The sequence below is a fragment of the Pseudorca crassidens genome, chromosome 6, assembly GCF_039906515.1.
Source record: "Pseudorca crassidens isolate mPseCra1 chromosome 6, mPseCra1.hap1, whole genome shotgun sequence".
In the NCBI taxonomy this organism is placed as follows: Eukaryota; Metazoa; Chordata; class Mammalia; order Artiodactyla; family Delphinidae; genus Pseudorca; species Pseudorca crassidens.
In genome coordinates this window covers 58,253,576-58,274,625 of record NC_090301.1, presented here as the reverse complement: position 1 = coordinate 58,274,625, position 21,050 = coordinate 58,253,576, and the positions used below count along the sequence as shown (strand labels likewise).

Genomic DNA, 21,050 nt, shown 5'->3' with positions numbered 1-21,050 from the left:
GTAAATGAAATGATGTGCATTAAAATAAGTTGCTAAACTAAAGGCTCAGAGAAGTTAAGTCATTTTGCCAAAGTAACTTCTTAAGGCCACAGCAAAGTTTAAAAAGAACTTGGAACATCTTGTCCCTGCTAAATTATCATTCTTTATCTCAAAACCAAAGCAAAAAACTATTTGGTATTTCTGATTGAAACACTCAGTGTGCATTCTGATGACTTTAACCAATATAATAATTCATCTCTACTAGGAGATAGGCAGCAGCTGTCAGCTGTCACGCATACCAGCAGCTGGCAAACAAACTAAACCCTTTTGATTTAAAAGAAAACAACAACATCCGTACCATCCCCCCACCCCCACCATCAAACCATCCAGGACAACAAAAACCCCTCAAAGTTCTCAGTAAATAAATACCTGGCCAAAGTTAAACACAGCACAGAAAAACTGTAACTCAACATATAGTCTCCCAGGCTCTTGGTTGAATAGCCACCATAAACAACTGGAAAGATTCTGTAAAGGAAGGAGAAAATAGTACTTTAAAATGAAGCAAGCTAATCATTTCTCTCTATCCAGAGCATAGTACAATAACTTATGTACTTAACAATTAGGAAGAAAAGAACTAAAGGGAAAAACACCAAGAGGATATAGAGGCTTTGTCTTTCAAACAAGAGGTTTCAACCTCTCTTCTTGACAGATGTCATTCAAGCAGCATCTATTCTGATCAGATTTGAAGCAAGAAGACATGAGCCATAATACAGAAGCTTACATAATACATCAGGACTTCGACTAGCCGAAGACAGGTCTGATTTTAAAATTAGTTTTACACAGTGAAAACAATCACATCACCGAGCAGCAGTTCTTGGCTGCATTTCTTACTTCTTGATTTTTGTTCTTAAACAGCAGTTAAAATGGTGCTGGCTGATAGGATTCTATGTAATGAGCATCCCAGTTTGGAAAGGGTAAGGGGGTTTCTTCATGGGTTATATGGTCCATCTCCCATCGCTAGGCAAGTTATACTTGAACTATCACAAAGAAGTATACAATAACTGGTAATTCACTAAAGAGGACATAGAACTAATTTTAAAAAACCCTTTAGTAATCAAAGAAATGCATTTAAAAAATGAAGTGCTATATTTCACTTATAAAATTATCAAATAAAAAATTTATAATATTCAATGTTGGTGAGAGTACTTTACAAACCTATACTACTTCTTTGGAAAACAACTTAGTAGAATGCATCCAAAGGCACAAAAATATTTATATTCTTTGATCCAGGTTTCCCAACTTTGAGAATCTATCATAAGGAAATATATTTCACGGAGATGTTTATTAGAGCATTCTGAAAAACTAGGAACGATCCATAGATCCATAAGGAAGTGGTTGAGTGAATTATAATGCTTCTCTATGGTTTATTGAGGAGCCATTTAAAGTAACGGTTATGAACACTTTGCAGCAATATGAAAATGCTTGACATAAGTCACAAAGCAAGACATAAATCTGAATGTATTATTAGAACCATGAAAAATGTATTGAAAAAGAGAAGGCAGTAGTATGATGGATATTTTTCCTCTTTTCTCTATTTTGTAAGTATCCATTGTATGAAGTGGTTATGTTATTTTCATAATATAAAATTATTTCTAAAAGTTTATTTATCTGAAGACTATCTTCTGAGAGACCATGTAGTCATTTATCCACAGAAGTCAGTCAAGGAATATGTTAGGAGTAAGTGGTCCTGTACACATCATGGAGATGCCTGGTTTTACCCCAAATTCTAGGTTCGAGGCATAGGATGAGTAAGTATTCTAAGCAAAATAAGCCATTGAAGCACTTAGGCAACAGAGTAATGTGAATTATTCATTCTTCCCCCACCCCAAAACATTTAGCTCAAGATTAGGATTCAGATGGTTGAACTGCCACCCCCCTGTGAAGGAGCAACTAAGTTTCTCCAGATGCCTGAAAAAAACCTTTGCCAAACATTTAAAGAAATGGCCCCAAAACAAAATCAGAAGAAACATTTACAGCAAACAGGCCAATGATGAGAAGTAAACACAAAAACACATGTCGAGTCAGTTGCTGGTCTCCACTCTGTAGATACTGCTCCTCTTCCTGGGCTAATATGCAGCTCTGGGAGTTACAGCGACTCACACAATGTTCATCTATAAAACAGTAAGTACAATAATTTGTAATCAGAGCTTTTTATCTGAATGCATTTTAAATTCATAATGACTTCCTAAACAAACCACCACATATGCACATTCAGCTCAGAATCAGTATTTTATTTTAGTTGAAATCCAAGGAAGTCTCCTTCATGTTGTTTTAGGAGAGTTCTACTTGTAGAATGTTTTTATCCCCCAAAAATACAAGTAGTACGCAATAGTTCTCTTCTACATTATTTAACAATGTAACACACACACACACACACACACACACACACACACACACACTTTTTTAAGGCTAAATTAATAACTCAAGTTTCACCTGTGATAAATCTACACCTTGGGGTCATTTTGTAAAAATGTAAAAATCTACACCTTGGTGTAAATAGGTCACGAATACCCTATTTTGGCTAAGAGCAAAACAAATTTACTACTACCACTTGCCTTTCATTAAAGAGTTTAAAATTTGCCTTAGAAAAGATCTTTAAGGAACCAAATAAAAAATATTATACACTTTGTTCTGTTCGCATATGGAACTAAGTCCAAATCACAACATGACTCTTCTCTGGCCTAAAAGAGAAGTGAGGGGTCTTTCGCAAGAAACCTTTATTCTCCCACCTCAGCTCCACTATATCTAAGGCATCAAATGCAGGGGAAAACATTTTTACAAAATAGATGCTAGTCTAACATACAGTCTTATTACAAAAAGTCAGAGATTAAAAAACACAACTTTACAGCTCTTACCTTTAAGCGAACAAAAATTTATACTTCCTAAAGGCTCTTCTTAGAAAAGAACATACACAACCATTAAACATGGTCTGGCACAATAGCTAATGGCATAGGTGAATGTTCACAATAAAAGTAGGTTAAAAGTAAAAAGAAACCAGGCTGCCAAACAGTTTCTGTAGTATGATCCTATTTTATAACAATTATTTGGGTACATACTGGTGTAGAAAAATTCTAGCAGTATATATAATAAACCTGGTCTTAAAACATTATGTAGAAGTATTATAAAAATGGATAAAAATAAATTTTACTATCTTTTATTTGCCTTTTTTACACATTGCGATATTTATTTTGCCTTTGTGGTGTGTCACTGTTTTGGCGACAAGGAATTAATCACATTGTTAAACTCTAAAAATTCTCATTTGTCCATGGTTTGATTTCCTTTAGACTTTCTTTATTTCAGGCTTAGGAATGGTACTAAATTATGTGGGCAGATGAAGTCCTTATATGATGGCTCTCATTTTTTGTAAAATATGATCAGAAAATCTAAGAAGCCCCTATAATTAAAAAAATTTTTCAGGAATCAGCATTATTAATGGAGAAATGATAGATAAGCAAATTGTAAGGGGATTTTGGGGGGGTAAAAAAAGTTGTTGAATCAAATCACATGTTGAGTTTGCTAATGGACTTTACTATTAGGTATACTGTATAGGGAAGAAAAAGCAAGGCAAACCCTTGGGAATTCTGATGTAAAGAGATATTAGCTTTAGAAAAGAGGCACACAAAACTTGAAACACATGTATCTGAGTGCCAGGAGGGGTTTCCTATTGAAAGTCAGTGAAGGCTCAACATCTGATGTATTTTTACTTCTTTCTATGGAAATAGGGATTCTACTATTTAAGATTCATTCCTAGCCAGCAGAAAGCAGTCAAGTACAAATCCCGCCTGAATAATAACAACTACTGCTGCTGCGACTATGTTTAATAAGCATTTAGTTTGTATACCACTCACTGTGCTAAGTGATTTGCACACATCATTTCTTATAATCCTCACAACATTTCTTATATAAAAACATAATGACAGCAAAACAGTTGACGTATGCTCCATCATAAAGAGGACTTTTTAGGGTTTCCCTTTCTACTTTGATTAAAAATAAGGATGATCAACTGAAGGTACACTGCAATTTCACATAAATGTATTCGGTTGTCTTAAATAATTTGGAATTCGGACCATAAATGTGGTTTAGTCTCTTAGTCTATATGCCAAAAGGTTATTACCTGTAAAGATTTTTCTTATTTTATAAGAAAGGGCATATTTTAAAGCACATGGATTCCAAATGTAATTAAGCACTACCTAATTAGTCCTGGCCCTGGGGGAATGGAGTAGGGGAAAAGTCTCAGCTTCTAAAACAAGAGCCCCCAAAAAATAATGGTCCTTAGGGCAAACTTCTTGGAATTATCACTTGGGTTAAATTTATTGGAAGATTTCCACGCAAATTAAAAATCAGTACCCTATGTATGCACAATTATTATACTATTTGTACTTTCTTTGAGAATATTCTCAAACAGTAGCTTCTATAGAAATTCTATATAGAGTTCTTTTAAGGCATAAGAATAAGGAATCTTTTGTTCCTTAGGCCCATCCTCATAGCCCAGATGCACTTACTTTTCTTTCTTTCTTTTTTTAAATATATATTTATATTATTTTTTTTACTGGAGTATAATTGCTTTACAATGATGTGTTAGTCTCTGCTGTACAATGAAGTGAATCAGCTATATGTATATATACGTCCCCTCCCTCTTGGACCTCCCTCCTACCCACCCCATCCCACCCTTCTAGGTCGTCACAGAGCACGGAGCTGAGCTCCCTGCCAGAGGCACTTACTTTCCTCAAACGAGGGAGTCACAGAGCCACTGGTGCTTATGTTTGCTACTGGTTCTGTGGATGGGCAGCATAATTCACCATTTCCCATGGAGCAGGAGCAGCAACCTATATAGACAAAATACCATGTGAGGGAAGAGTCCAAGCACAACAGGAATGGACAGCATGAAGAGATGCCAAGTAAAACAAACCAAACCCCCCAAAACAAAAAAAAAACCCTAACTCATTCATACACACACACATTTTCCATACAGCCACATTGTATGGGTATCTATCAAAAAGTATTCAGGGGCTTCCCTGGTGGCGCAGTGCTTGAGTCCGCCTGCCGATGCAGGGGACACAGGTTCGTGCCCGGTCCGGGAAGATCCCACATGCCGCGGAGCGGCTGGGCCCGTGAGCCATGGCCGCTGAGCCTGCGCGTCCGGAGCCTGTGCTCCGCAAAGGGAGAGGCCACAGCAGTGGGAGGCCCGCTTACCGCAAAAAAAAAAAAAAAAGTATTCAAATTCAAATGTCCTTATACAGAAGCTAACATTTAAAGAGTGGCAGACAAAGGATCAGTCTTTTACATATTCCTTTGTGTGAGACAAGGAAAATGTTTTTGTTTGTTTGTTCTCCAGCTGATATCTTTTTTGGACCCTCAGGGAATTCCCATAATTAATTAATTTTTTTTTAAGGAAAATGTTTTTATCCATGCTGTTTTATTAGTTTCCACTGTGCTTTGGGAAATAAGAATTTGACCACTTTCCTAAAATACAGCTTTGATTTCATCTCTCCTTGAAAACATGCACTAATGCTCTATTGCTAACTGCAGCTAATTCAAACTCCTTAGCCTGAATTTGAAAGCTCTCTAGGACTCGGCCCCTCTCCCCCTATCCAACCACTCCCATTATTCAACAAAGGCCCTTCCCTTCTTTCAGGACAATTCTCTACTAGTCCTCCACAAACTTCATGTTTGAGTCTCCTGGCCTAATTTGACATAGATTTCATCCAAACCCTCTCCTCCTCTAAGTTTAGCTCAAAACTCACTTCTTTCAAGAACATGTTTCCTACTAGTTTAGAAGATGCAGTAAAAGCAGTTGTATTCTTTTTTTATTTTTAGATATATACTGCTGAAAGCCTCTTGCTGGTTTACAGGTAAACTGGTTTACACAAGTCATACTGAGACATCTGCTATAGAGCTGTAATTTTACCTCTATATAGTCAGAGAACTGCATGCAGTGTCCTTTAAAACATCTCATATATATGGACACGGTGCTCCTTGACATGGATTATAATAGAATAACTTCAGTGATAAACTGTATTAAAACTTAATGTACTAAAAAGGAACAATTCATAGGCTGAAACCTTCATTGATAATGTGCTTTAATTTTTCAGTAGTGTTCTTAAAAACAAAACAAAAAAAGATTTCTAAGTATAAAGACTATAATCTGTAATAAGCTATTACAAATGTCTCTCTAAATTTAAGATAACGATGCCACAGAATAATCGAAAAGAAAATACACAAATCAGCTGGCCCTGCCCTCTTACCTTCATAAATTTGAAGGCTTAAATTCACTAAGATAAAATTGTTAAGAAAACAGACATAAAGCCAGCCCATTCCAAAGACATATGTATAGGGAACACACACACATGGCAGTTTTTCCCTTCAAATGTAAGAAGGATGTGTAAGTGTCCCATTAGCCTTCTCATTTATGTATGTATGTTTGCATGTTGCTCAGTAATACACCATACTTATTTATTACTTTTTTATTTTACCCTTTGACCCCCTTCACCCATTTTTCCTACCCTACTCCCTGCCTCTGGCAACCACGAATCTTGTTTTCAGAATCTATGAGCTTGTTTTTTTTTTTGTTTAAGATTCCATATATAAGAGAGATGATATGGCCTTCTCTTTTATTAACTGAACCTTTGCTCTCATATTAAAATAGGTTAATTTTCCTTTCGATTATAATTCCACACTTAAGAGTGTAAGCAAATCACGTGTCTCTGACAAATGTGTTGCGAGGGGCAGAAGGGAGTGAACTATTTGGATTACTGAGATTTGGGGAGGCCAGGCTGGACAGCTAATGTGTTATGTGTTAATACTACTAGCAAAGCAGAAGAGAGCAGGCTTTAGGGAAGGAAAATAACCAGACAGGTTTAAAAACCTTTTTCCTAGGAACGTGGGTGAATAGGCAAATAAACAAGTGCTTTGCCACAGGAGTTTTCAGGGTAGCTTCAGAAAATCATGGCACATCTTATCGACCCATGCATCTATCCATTCATTTAACAAATATTACTAAACATGTATAGGAAGCCTGATACCATGCTAGGTGCTGAGGCTATAATGATGGGCAAGTCAGTCACAGCACTTACACTCTAGTGGGTTATACTGAAAATTTATAAAGCAATTATAAAGCAGTGAGATAAGAGGAGAGGGAAGTATAAACACTGCAGAAGGTTTTCTACTGAGATAAGCCATAGCTGTCTTCTGGCTCTCCATTTACTTACACAAAATGTGCAAGCCAGTTTTCCTGCTAGAGATGACGATGACAGGATTTAAAGAACATCTATGGTCCTGTTTATTTGCTATTTTTAAAGGACAGTAGAGACGTAGCAGAAGTCTCCGGGCTTAAGACACTTAGTTTAGGACTCCCCACACATGTTCACAGGCCTTTGGTGGCCAGTTCTAAAACCCTCGCAGGAGAAGAAGATGTAGAGAGTGGTGGTCTTTACGCCCTGTCTGAAAACGTAAAGTAGATGGATTTATAGGATAAATGTGAGAGTACACAAAGAAAGCGAGGAAGGAAAGGATGCTGGGCATGATCAGAAAAGTACTCGAGACTTCAGAAAATTGGCTTTTAAAATCTTAGTGAAAGCATACACATAATCCTTGAAATTCTGTTTTAAAAGGGAAAATAGTCAAGAGGACTCAAAAGAATGAAATTATGATGATATAATCACAAAGGATCTGACAAAGAAATTAGTGAGCACCACCAATAAAATGAACTAAAGGAGGCCTGATTGAAGCAAGGTTAATGTAAATCACTAGTTGGCAAACTACAGTCCTATGTAGTGGGAACCTGCAGTCCTATGTAGTTGGTATTAGCAGCATTAAATATGGAAACCAAGGCACAGAGAACTTGCCTAAGACCAAATAATAGTAAATTGTAGAGTCAGATTTGAACCCAGGCAGACTGGCTCCAGATCCGTGTTTCTAACCCCCATGCCATCTACTTCCAGTTTGGGAGGAAGGACAGAAGAGAGGAAGGAAGGCAATGTAAGACAGCAAGATTTGTGGGATCTTCTTCCTTTTAAGTTAGTTAAAATGCTTTTTAAAATCTCTTTTTAAAAAGAGATTTATTTTTGCTCTTTCTTTACTTATTGCTATTTACAACTAATAGTTTTAAGATTAGTCATCTCTCTACTCCACACACTCTCTAAACAAAATAGGTACCATCATTTACACTTCCTAGCACAGTGGTCTATGTCTATGAAATCTCCACATGCACCAATGAGTCTAAAATGCATACTCTATTGCTGAGTTCCCGTCACGAATTGAAGCAAACCCGATAACCGTTAACACATTAACAAAGTCACTGGTTAGGGTCATGTTTTCACTTATACCAAGGATTGCCGAATATTTTCTATAAAGGGCCAGATAATAAATATTTTAGGCTTTGCAGTCCATTGAATCTCTGTTGAACGACTCAACTCTACCAATATAGCGTGAAAGCATCCATAGGCAATATATAAATAAATAAGCGTGGCTATGTTCCAATAACATGTGATGGACACTGAAATTTAAATTTCATATAACTTTCAAGTGTCATAAAATATTTGTCTTTTAAAATTTTTCTTCAACTCTTTAAAAATGTACAAGCTATTCTTAGCTCTTGAAACATGCAGAAACAGATGGCCCACTGCAGTTTGCCAACTCCCAACTTTCACCATTATCAATCCTGCTTCAATCAATCCTCTTTAGTTCATTTTATTGATGGTGCTTACCCGATACAATGTTGTTAAATTAACAGACACAGGTGCTTAGTTTCCTAGAAAGGGCCTTCCTTCAGTTGTTACTCTTCTCTGAACTCTCAGGACCAAGGAAGTCTTAGGATTTAAAAAAAGATTATCCTCACAAAAGATTTATAAACAAGAATCTAATAAATGAACTTGCAAGCTCTTTCTATTATTGACTATGATTCAAATTCCTCATTTCATAAATACCTGTGATTTTCAAGATAGTTCAAGGAAGTTTCCTTAAACAAAACATTTAGGATACAGGCTATACAGGCATGTAAGAGTTTCTTTATAATTAAGGATCATACTTGTTTCTGGGATAGAACTTGTAAAAGGTTCATGTTCATTTATCGGCACTGGACTGTCCTCGAAAGCAGTGCTTCCAGGCTCTGCTGCTTTGTGGTCTTGAGACTGGTCGAAAACTTCATAGCGTCCTGCTTGGGAGGTGCGGTACATACACATGAGTGATACGCTGGCTATCACAATGCTGCAGAACAGGGTGACTGCCGTGATGATCATCTGTCAACGTTGCAAAGAGACGTTAGGCCACTTTTCACAATTCCAGCTTGAAATCTTAATATACGAGGTTAAGGGCACTTTTTTGGTTGAAAATGCGTTATCTCCATAGCTATAAATGCTCTACAATAGTAGTTCTTAAAAAAGAGGAAGAGTATGGAAGGAATGTAAGTTACTTGAAGAGAAATTAGGGTTTGCTTGTAATCAAATGAGATTTCTAGATGCTTCTTTCACTATGCATCATGTCCTTGGTTTCCTCTACAAGTAATCTAAATGATTACTTAGAGACTTTTTCTTTACTTCAAAGATTTTGCTTGCTTTAGTACACAGTTCAAGTGTATTTCAACTAGAAACTTTGTTATGGTGATAATACTAAAAATAAGTGACTATAGCTAATACTTATTGTGTACTAACTATATGCCAGCACTAGTCTAAGTCATTTATATGGATAATCTTATTTATTCTCACAACAATCCAATAAAATTCAAAATTACAAAACAGAAAAAAAGGGTAAGAAATCAAAATCATTTTAGGAAGTTCTTAAAAAACACATCTTTGGGAGGGGCAAGGTAGGGATGTGGAATGAAGAGATACAAACTACTGCGTATAAATAGATAAGCAACAAGAGTGTATTGTACAGCACAGGGAAATAGAGCCATTATTTTGCAATAACTTTAAATGGAGTATAATCTATAAAAATATTGAATCACTATGTTATACACTTGAAACTAAGGTAATATTGTAGACCAAACTATACTTCAATTAAAAAAAAAAACAAAAACCACACAAATCCTTGGGAATTTCTGATTCAGCAGGTCTCAGAAGCCTCCTACTCAATAGCTTTTCAAGCACACTTTTTCCCCAAATACTTTTTGTTCTGAAATTTATATGTATGATACAATTGAAAGTCAAGAACTTGGCTTTTATTATTACTGCTAACTTATTAAATGGCTTTAAATTAATCACCCTTTCCTCCAATAAAGGGAACATAATTCATAAGTATGCTTAAGAAGACCCAGTTAAGTTTCAAATATTTGGAAATCCTCAGCTACAAACAGACTTAAACATGTGAAATCTTTTTTTCAATTTCATTTTCCTTTTTATAGACATGTAAAATCTTTACTGCATTTTGAGGTGTGAGTTAACAAAGTGACATAGGATCACCAGTGTGATAGGCAATAAACTGGAATAGACTTTCAAAATTAATTTAAATTTAAGTATAGCAAAACACATTAAGAAGCTAAAGAGAGACATTCTCAAGAACAGAACTGTCAATAAACTCTTCTCACCTGCTCTTTTCCATAAAAGAAGGCTGAGTCAATGCTGTCTCCATTATGTTTTCCAGCTATCAAAAGAATACCAACAAGGAGAGCAGGAATCCTATAATAACAAGAGTTTAGAGGGAGGGAAAAAAAGAGCGAGAGAAAAAAAGAGAGGATGAATAGTAACTGTGTATGCGGGAACATGTAAGCAAACAGAAAACTACCAACTTACCCCCAGCCAGATATTATGAGGATTCCAACAGGAATTTGTACCCTTTCTCTCTTTTTCAAAAGAAGCAAAGAAATCGCTAGAAGGCCTAAGAATAAAAAATAGAGATTGAAAGATAGGTGATTACTCTTGATGTTGATCAGACTTCATGGAACTTTAACCAAACTTATTTCAATAGTAGTCTGTAGTTCTTGCCCTAGAATTCGCTCCTTTTAAATAAATGCTTTTCCCAATATTTTGAAGCAAGTTTTCTTAATTCAGAATCATTCATGTTTTCCCTCCTACATTGCTTCTTTACTGAAATCTTCTTGTTTAATACATGAAGATTTTTTTCAAAAAGCCCAAATCATTTTGTTCTTTTGACTGATGTGTTTGGAATCGAAGTATATTTGGAAAAAAATTGTTTTAACTGGATACAGAACGATTCTAAAAATAAAAACACCCCCACTTTGCTGGTGCTAAGAAAGTACAGGCAATTCTTATACAGGTTTTGTTTTGGGAAAATTCACCAAGTCTAAATGATGGACCTTAATACGAATATAATATAAAGTTAATACAAAAACAAATGTTTTAAACATTTAAACAAATGTTTTAAAACAAATATTTCAAGAGCTTTCCTTATATCTTATACCCAATTATTTATAGAAGTAACATCTTATTTAATAAATTCTACATAGCTATAGAAGCTTAGAACTTTAGGGTTGGAAGGGACCACTGTTCTAAATTAATGCCTTCATTTTTTTTTTTTTAATGCCTTCATTTTATAGATATGTAAACAAGGGTTTGCCCAAGCTACACAGCCAGCAGAGGGCACAGCAAGACTAGAAACCCAGCCTTCTGCCAGAAGGTTAAGTCCTTCAACTCTGTCAGTGTTTCTAAAACTCAGATCTGTGGACCCATAGGGATCTGGAAATTTCTGTGAGAAATGTTAAGTCTTTTTGGTTTATTTGCAATGATAATCATCTGGATGACCATCTTACAACCAAAGTACAGCCTCGTATTTCAGGGCTTACATCTGGTTTTATCTGAAGTGTGAGCCAAGTGAAGGCCAAATAATATCACAACACATAGTCCAGATGAACATTCTGTGGTAGTTTGAAGAAGAGAAAAGCAGCAAGATAACCAGGTCATAAACCCACACATCAAAGTAGAGCCAGGCCAAACCAAAAAAAACCCTACCCAGAAAAAATGAGTTGCATTTTACATTTCAGGCTGTGATTCAGAGCAAAATAAGATCCTTTGTCATGTCAATTAATTTTGCTAATTAGAGTAACTGAGCTTGTAGTTTTGTTTAAATCTAATCTGTGAATTTGCTTTGGTTTTAAAATTGTATACTAGCTGTATATAAGGAATTCATACCTAGATTTAAGATTATACAGATTAAGTAACACTGTGCTAGAAATAATACAAATCAACACTGAGATCCTTGAGAATTGTTTTTCTTTATAGAGGACCCACACAGTACTCAAGTTCAAGAGACACTGTAATACCAGTGCTCCTCCCAATGCATTTGCACACTCTGTTTCAGGTTTTTAAAGTGCCAGGGAAGCAAGTAACCAATCACAAAAGAGTGCCAACTGTGTTATAGTAGTGAGGGCACTCTTTAAAATTCCAATGTTTATCATTTCATTCCTGCCTTGTGAAAATATTGACATATGAAGAACAGGCTTAGTCTAGGCCTGGATGTCTCACTGAGGAAGCTGTGAGAGTTCTTGCCTGAATCAGTTAAACTCTTTGGGCCTTATTTTCCTCCATTGGCAAAATGAAAGATTTAAACTAGACCCGTGTTTCCGAAAGTGTGGTGACTGTAGGTGGCATGGGGGGAACATTTTTTGACGAATTATGTGTTTATTTTAACATGTGCTTGAAAAATTTTTAACTAACACATGAAACCTGGGATTTTACTGAGATAAGGCTAAATTTATTAAAGTAAAAAAAGTGAGTTAATTTTAAGGTGGAAAGGACAGGTGGTACGCAGATATGGCAAAATTCATGAGTATGGTTTACAAATGAGTAAAACTGAAAATGGCTGAACAGGATGATTTAAAATGACCTTTTAGGTCTAAAGTTCTGTTATATCACAATAATCTCAAGGTTATTCTTCATCGAGGTCAAGGAATTCAGAACAGCTTCTTTGGAGAGATTTTGGTATGCCTGCTTGAAGAGGATATCAGAGAAACTTGGGGCTTTTTGACAGATTGATCTATATACTGCTCTCTTATTCTCATTATAAATTTAACCTTAATAAACCTAAGTATTAGAGATCAAGTTGGTTCATCTGTATTTGGAAATAAAGTATTCAGGCTCTTTTCACTTGATAGCTCGTGAAAACTCTTATGCCTTGCAAGGTGTACTTGCCTTTAAAAAGCACAAACTTTCTCCTGTTTGCACTGAATTCATTTTGTAATTCCTTGCCACATTGTTGCTTCACTTCAAAAGGCTGTTGACTGAGATGGGTCCTGCTTTGATCCTGAAGGCATGAAATCAAAGGCCTGTCTGCCCCCCCACCCCGCCCCCAGCCACTTCCCGACATCTGCCTCCTAACAGGGTCTATAACCAGTGCTACCATTCTACAGTTTCCTTTTATGTGCCATTTTATAGGTTTGCATTTGTGGTATGAATACAAATCAGCCAGACTGAATGTTTCACAAACATACCAGAATGTACACACCCAAATAAATGTTATACTTCAAAAGAGCAATGTGCTAAAACATTTTGAATATCCTTTATGGGGCCAGTTGAAATGAAAAATAGCTTTTCTTCCTGGGTATTCTTCTCTTTCCATACCCTTTTGTTCACTTGTTTTTCTCGTTCTCATATTACTGCTCTTCCCTCTATTTAATAATATAGTTACATTTGTTGAGTGCCTACCATGTACCAGGCATAAACATCCATATTTCACTTGATTCTCAAAATAACTCTGTAAGGTGTGATAATCCAGGCTTACAGATAAGAAACTGAGACCGCAAAAGTTAAGTCATTTGCTTAAGGCAGAGCCAGAATTTTTCATTCAGTTCAGTTGGATTCTAATAGTGAGCTCTGCGACACACCTCACATGCCCCATCCCTCTCTGCCCATTCTTTCCTTTCCCTACCTGCTTCTAGTGCCTTTCCCCCTTGATGGCTCCAAAGGGGAGCTGTGCTGACGGTGGCCTAGAACCCAAGACCCGGAAGAAAAAGGACATGTGACTGGAAACCACCTGAGCCCAGGCAGAAACAGAGTGATTGGGGAAGAGAACTCAGCTTTGCAGACTGTCTGTGTTAGTGGGTGTAACTGCCCAAGTGAATGCCCTAATCCTGTACTACTAGACTTCAACTAGATAACTAGAAACTGAGGCCTCAAGTGATGGAGGAGAGGGGGACCTAAATATCTCTTCATGATCCAACTTACCTGTCCACAGGTAGGTGCTGTAGAGGGAGCTGTACAATAAAACAAACACCAGAATTTGTCCAACAAAATTTTTTTCTTTAACAAAATGCCATATCATCATTCCAGCACAGACAACAGACTGAAGAAAAAATTATTAAAAAACAGTCAGTCATACTCATATGACTCATACTCATGAGTTTTATTCACAGCAACTATAATTATTCACTTAAAATTATTACTGAGTAATTAACTATTTTATTCTAGTTATACTAAAACTTCGAGTTTTATGATTAAAAAACTTTTTATACCGAGCCTTTAACAAGCCTTCTATTTAATTGAAGTAGATAATGACAACATTCTAAATACTAACCTTATATTTAGAAAAGGTTTACATAGAAAATGTAAACTTCTTTCCTTTATGATTTGAGACATGCAAAGATTTAACTAGAAAAGTAAGATTATGAGAGAGTTTAAGTTGTAATCATTCAATTATTTCTATTAAAAAATGCAAAATTATCACTAAATGTCATTACAGTTGTCTTTCTGTATCCATGGAGGATTGGTTCTAGGACACCTCCTCGCCCCCCCAACAGATACCAAAATCCAAGGATGCTCAAGTTCCTTATATAAAATTCTGTAGTATTTGCTTATAACCTATGCATATATTCCTGTATACTTTAAATCATCTCCAGATTACTTATAATACCAAATACACTGTTAATGCTATGTAAATAGCTGTCGGCATATGGCAAATTCAAGTTTTGCTTTTTGGAACTTTCCGGAATTTTTTTTCTGAATATTTTCGATCCATTTTTGTTGAATCTGAGGATATGGAACCCATGGATATGGAGGGCCAACTGTATTAGCCTCAACTTTGTATAGTTTAAGACACACTGCAGTATTTAATAAATTTGGCATAAATTAGTTGTAACCAAATTGTAATTGATTGTATTTGGTAAAAAAATACTTTTGACTTTATACCTGGAAAAACCCAACAAAGTGATTTTTTCCTCTATAGTAATATAACCAATGAGAAAAACACAGCTTTAATTATCTGTAGGTTTACTAACCTGAGCGATGAGTAAATTAGTTGTAAGCATATGAGGAAGCTGTTTATACTTCTTGCTCAAAAGGAGAATAGCCAAAGACCAGATCTTAAACACAGAGGTTCAAAAGTTACTCAGGTTTCTTAATCTTTATAATCACTTATTAATTACTAACTTTTATTTTATAATTACTTTACTAATTACTTATTAGCCTCTTTAAAGAATTCTCTTATCCTGGTTCAAAAAGGAATTGCAATATTTTATTTACTTTAACTTGTGTAGCTCCCAAAAGGGCATTAAGGTAAACTAATAGTAAAAGTAAAGTAAAATAGAAAGCATGGAGAGATCCTATGGTAAATTAACTCCAAAAATGACAGCGTCTTTAAGAACTAGTCCTTGAACAGGGAGGGCCACGTTCCAACTATCCCTACCTTTGGTGGCTGGGGTGGGCCACAGGCTCACAGACAACTCTTCAGGAAAGGCGCTTTAGTGGGAGACACAGTTACTATCTTGAATTTTCCCTTTTTGATTCCACCACATTGGCTCGTGAGGTATCTACATTCCAGGCTGTCTTACTTCAAACAACACACGTCATCCACCTTAAGATTAATTTTCCTGCATTCTTTATATTTAAAAGGATACCCAGTAGTCAGCTACGTATGCTGGTTTGATTTCCTTCTTTCTTCTCACCTCATTGTCAATCAAAATTTATATTGTCTCTCCCCCTACGAAACTGCCCTCTTATCAATGGGCATCATTTTTAAGAAAATGTAACAGAAGCAAAATTTCTTAAAAATTACATTAATCACACATTTATTTGTTGCCAGTATACATATTCATCCTTATCTCCTTTCCTTTAACAGCAAAAGTTGTCTTTTTATTTTCAGCCAGAATACTGTTTGAATTCAACAGGCAACTCAATCTACAAGATACTCTAGTTGCCAAGTGTATAAGTATTTAATTTGAGCTAGATATATCCAAAAGTTTCATTAACATTAAATGGATGTTTGGTCTTAATCCCAAAGATCCCTTCCTACAACATGATTCTACAATAGCTAGTATTTATATAGCAATTCACCGTTTTCAGAATGCCTTTTACATATATTGTCTCATGTAATCCTTAAAACAAACCATGGAAATACGTTAAATTATTATCTGTATTTTATAGTTGAGAAAATTGAAGCTTAGAGAGGCTTAGGTAACTCCACAGAGAAATAACAGCTAGTTTGTCACAGGGCCAGGAGTCAAATCCAAGTATGACTAAATCTCATGGCTTGTCTGTTATATAACTCTAACTCCCAACTGGAAAGACAAAACTCAGAAGGCTGATACTATATTTTATGGGTAGGCTTTAGCTTTCTGTATTGCATAAGAAATTACATTTTTACTCCCTAACTTTCTGTTACCAAGCTATTCTCAAATTCATTCTGTGATTCTCATTCATTTTTACACTGAAACATACTTACCAAGGAGACCAGACTGATAATACTTATATCAAAACTAACATTCTGGATGGCATATGCCAATGGCTTCGGGTCCATGGTGGGAAAAGTCAGTAACCAGGCAGAGACGTACATGATTGGCGCAGACACAAATGTGCTTATTACCATCCCTGAGGTTATCTGCAAAAAATGAAGTCAAATTGAGGAAGAGTCACAGACTCACTTAAACAATTCTTGTAAACTTTAGCCACAGCACATTAAGGCATTCTAAAATAAAAGCAGGAGTCAGTAAAGAGACATCACAGAATCCAGTGTGTTATCTAATATCATATTCCCCTTTTCTTAGAGTTCTTAAAAGAAAACACAGTTAAGTTCCCTTGGCTTCTCTTCCAGTCTATGCTCAATTTATATTTGCATATAACAATGCTAGAAATCCCACATCTGATGTTTATCTCCTAGATTCTAGAAAGTAAACCATATCAATGATCTACTTAAACGGATGACCAGTTTCCTTCCATACTATTTCATAAAATATAGGGCAATAAAAGCAATTTCAAAAAGAGAAAAATTACCATGCAAACTATCTACCAATTAAATAATGGAACTAAGCTTTGGTCAACAATTTAGTTCCTTCATGTTATATTTCAAAAACATCTGCTCTAATGCTGTAGATAACATGTATAGTATGCTTAGACACTAATCGATGTTAACTGATTTAGCTATTTATTGCAGTTGATTATGTGGTATTTTGCATCTGGTGGTTGGATTATCAATGAATAAATCAGATTTTTTCCCCTCAAATTTTGAAAGTTACCCTTCTGTAAATAACCTTTAGGCTTAACTAAAATTACAGCATTAAAATACTTGAAACTAAAAAAGACTACTGAAAAAAGTCATGGCTGAATAAAGACCCCAGATTAAATAACTCACTTGTTACACGATGTTACACAATGTCTCTTTATTTATAATGAGGCAATTTACAGATATCAAATTCTCATAAAAGAATGTAGATTTCTGTGTTTTAAAAATTCATTTTTCTACTAACCAAACAATCAAACTTAGAAAGTAATATATACATACAATCTCTACTTCCATGTTGAACTGTGTTGCAAAGATAGCCACTCCTGGAGCTACAGGAAAGACACCATACAAAAATGCATAATTCGATACACTTGCATGGTTCACTACACTGTTGCCCTTGTCCAAGAGTTCCACCATTTCTCGGCACAGAAGTGGCAGCACCAGGCTAAAGAAACAAGAAAGGCATCATTTGCTTGGTATCAAAGTATGATGGTCCCCAAATAGTAAATTGCTCTAGTGAACTTGGCATTAGGTTATTCTTCTCCTGCCCGGAAGGTATCATTTTATTGAAAGAATAAAAAATTCAACTTGGAGCTACTTAAAGTAAAACAATATTCTAGAAATACTTCAAACATCAGGAATTAGGAGGAAAAAAACTAATTTTTTTTGTTCTATGAATAATTTTCTTGCAAAAAATCTGTAAAAGTTGTAATTATAACTGCTGTTTCTTGCTTTCCCTATTAGTTCATTGAAATGTTAAAAGAAAAAAAGAAGACTGACAATCTGAGTAAACTTTTTCAAGAAAATTACTAAACTCATTCTTGGAAAAATAAAAAGTGGACCTTTATTATGATTAGAGGTTTAAATGGTTCAGGTAACGATAACAATGCTACTCAGTCAGATTTCAAAAACCAGTAGAGAAACAGGTATCTTACAATTAGCTCTTTATCTTAATAAAGAAAAAACGTTTAGCAAACGGAACTGAAATAACTGAGGTAGAGCAGAAAACTAATGAAATCCAGATCTGGTGAAGAGTTAATTATTAAACAAATCCTCCAGGATTCCATAGAAAGACCATATCAACAGTAGCAAGTTAATGGAGATTTCCTTTAGAAAGAACAAAACCAAGGTTAATATTGTCACAGCAACACCTACAGACATGCTCTCAGATGGAGTAAAGAACTACTCTTATGTGTTTTTTTTTTAATTAAAAGAAGAAGAAATTATGTAATAGGGATCAAAGAACCAGAAAAAAGATTTTTAAAATGAGAATATTTAAATACTTATAAGTAATGGTTGGTATTACTATTATTGTTAGAACCATATTTATTGCTGTGAAAAACTAAATAAGGGACTTCCCTGGTGGTCCAGTGGTTAAGACTCCACACTTCCACTGCAGGGGGCGTGGGTTCAATCCCTGGTCGGGGAACTAAGATTCTACATGCCATGCAGTGCAGCCAAAAATTAAACAAAAAAACTAAATAATACTTTATTTCCAAGAGCATAACACCACTATTAATAATCTTCAGAATTTATATTCATTTTTATTATTTTGAAAATATAGATACTATTTCATATTGCACTGGTCTCATGAATTTAATTGTCTATACAAGAGCTAAATTCAATAGTTAAATATGCCCCAAGTGCCTTGGGATAATCTTGTAGTAAAATTATGTCACCTTTACCAGGAAGTATAACTCCACGTCTAAAGAGCTAAGGAGGCTGAAGGAACTATCAACTAAGGAGCTAAGAACTTTTCATTTACAGGCTAGGATCAGATGGTTAATAATAATCATTCCTACTGACTTACCTATATTCAGCCACCCTCAGAATTTTAGAATATTTCCCTCAAATTCATGAAATAGAAGTTTATATTCAAAATTATTGTTTTCATCATGGCCAATAGGATTTTAATAAATTTAGAAAACTCAGAAATCCTGCAAAATTCCTTTAAAAATATGATCAAACTAGGACACTGGAAGATATTAAGTAAAATTATATAAAAGCTGAAAGGAGGGCTTCCCTGGTGGCGCAGTGGTTGAGAGTCTGCCTGCCGATGGATGCAGGGGACACGGGTTCGTGCCCCGGTCTGGGAGGATCCCACATGACGTGGAGCGGCTGGGCCCGTAAGCCATGGCCGCTGAGCCTGCGCGTCCGGAGCTCCGCAATGGGAGAGGCCACAACAGTGAGAGGCCCGCGTACCGCAAAATAAAAAAAAAAAAAAAAAGCTGAAGGTAAACCAATAGTCTTTATCCTCTGACAGTAAAATGTAAAGAGTAACCTACATGGAAATGACTTTCCACAATACACCAACATCACATTTCCTTTAAATTGTAACTACTCAATTAGGAGGGATTACTACTATCAAACTATTTAATGGAGAAAATAGAGACATATCCCAACGAACGGGCTAAATAAGGCTTTCACAAAGTACAAATCCCCAGGTTAAATAAGTGAAACTTACAGTTTAGCTGTGATGAGAAGAATTAGTACAACAAATGCTGACTTCTTCAGTTTCTTTATTTTTCCTACCATTGTAAGACCAAGATAAAATAGAGCTGATCCAGAAAAAGAATTCGCAAGTCCATCAAGAAAATTTTCCATATATACGGGCACTTTTTGATCAAGAATAAAATTGAAAGCAATGCCAATGAAAACCATAAATACTATTGGGTTCTGTAACACATGCAGAAGTCCAAGTCCCACAATTTTCACTTTGTTTTGAGAAGCATTTGGAGTGTCTTTCCATCTCTGCATTTCACAGAAGATAAACCCTATAGGGTTTAACATCATAAGAGATATTGGCGCCACTAAGTAAATGTACTGGAGATACTCTGGGTATGTCGTTTGATATAAAGCTTCAACTGCAAAATACAAATTAAAATTGATTTTTAAATGGTTACCACAGAAATATATTAATAAATTATGAGTATAATGTTTTCCATGCTTAATTATAACATATTGTAAATTAACCTAAATAGTGTAGAATGACCTCATTACTCTAGTTTTGGAAAAGTATGTTTTAGTAATAAAGGTGAAAAGGAAAAAAACCCCACTATATTAAATGACATTTAGCTTATAAAATGATCATCAACTTTTAAAAAGTATTTTTAGTAAAACCCACTAATTGTTACTACTTAGAGGCTAACACTAGTCTCAATAAAGGGGCAGAATTGTAGAATTCTTAAAACAATTCAAAGTAAAAATCTACTAACAAAATGCTTAAGTAGTCATAGCAATAAGGTGGTTGTTGGTTCTCTTGAGAGAGAAGTTTCATTGGAGTGGTGAGGCAGAAATCAGAGCACAGAGAACGCAGGAGAGAGGAGGAGATAACAGACTAAAAAATGAGCACTGAGGGACTTCACTGCTGGCACAGTGGTTGAGAATCCGCCTGCCAATGCAGGGGACACAGGTTCGAGCCCTGGTCCAGGAAGAGCCCACATGCTGTGCAGCAACTAAGCCCATGTGCCACAACTACTGAGCCTGCGCTCTAGAGCCCGTGAGCCACAACTACCGAGCCCACGTGCCACAACTACTGAAGCCCGCGCACCTAGAGCCCGTGCTCCACAAGATAGGCCACCGCAATAAGAAGCCTGTGCATTGCAACAAAGAGGAGCCCCCGCTCGCAG

At 35.7% G+C, this 21,050-nt stretch overlaps 1 protein-coding gene across 9 annotated transcripts in view; it reads right to left on the bottom strand.

Moving 5' to 3' along the window:
• GPR155 (G protein-coupled receptor 155) overlaps positions 1–21,050 on the bottom strand; it is a 42,724-nt gene that overhangs the window by 9,384 nt on the left and 12,290 nt on the right. For all 9 annotated transcript variants that reach the window (XM_067741492.1, XM_067741491.1, XM_067741499.1 and 6 more), the window contains 11 exons: positions 19,886–20,285; positions 17,701–17,866; positions 16,645–16,800; positions 15,203–15,286; positions 14,154–14,271; positions 10,767–10,851; positions 10,562–10,652; positions 9,065–9,275; positions 4,761–4,865; positions 2,014–2,150; positions 409–504 (listed from right to left, as the gene is read on the bottom strand). In XM_067741492.1, the coding sequence (XP_067597593.1) occupies positions 409–504; positions 2,014–2,150; positions 4,761–4,865; positions 9,065–9,275; positions 10,562–10,652; positions 10,767–10,851; positions 14,154–14,271; positions 15,203–15,286; positions 16,645–16,800; positions 17,701–17,866; positions 19,886–20,285 (1,649 nt within the window). The remainder of the gene's footprint in view (positions 1–408; positions 505–2,013; positions 2,151–4,760; positions 4,866–9,064; positions 9,276–10,561; positions 10,653–10,766; positions 10,852–14,153; positions 14,272–15,202; positions 15,287–16,644; positions 16,801–17,700; positions 17,867–19,885; positions 20,286–21,050) is intronic.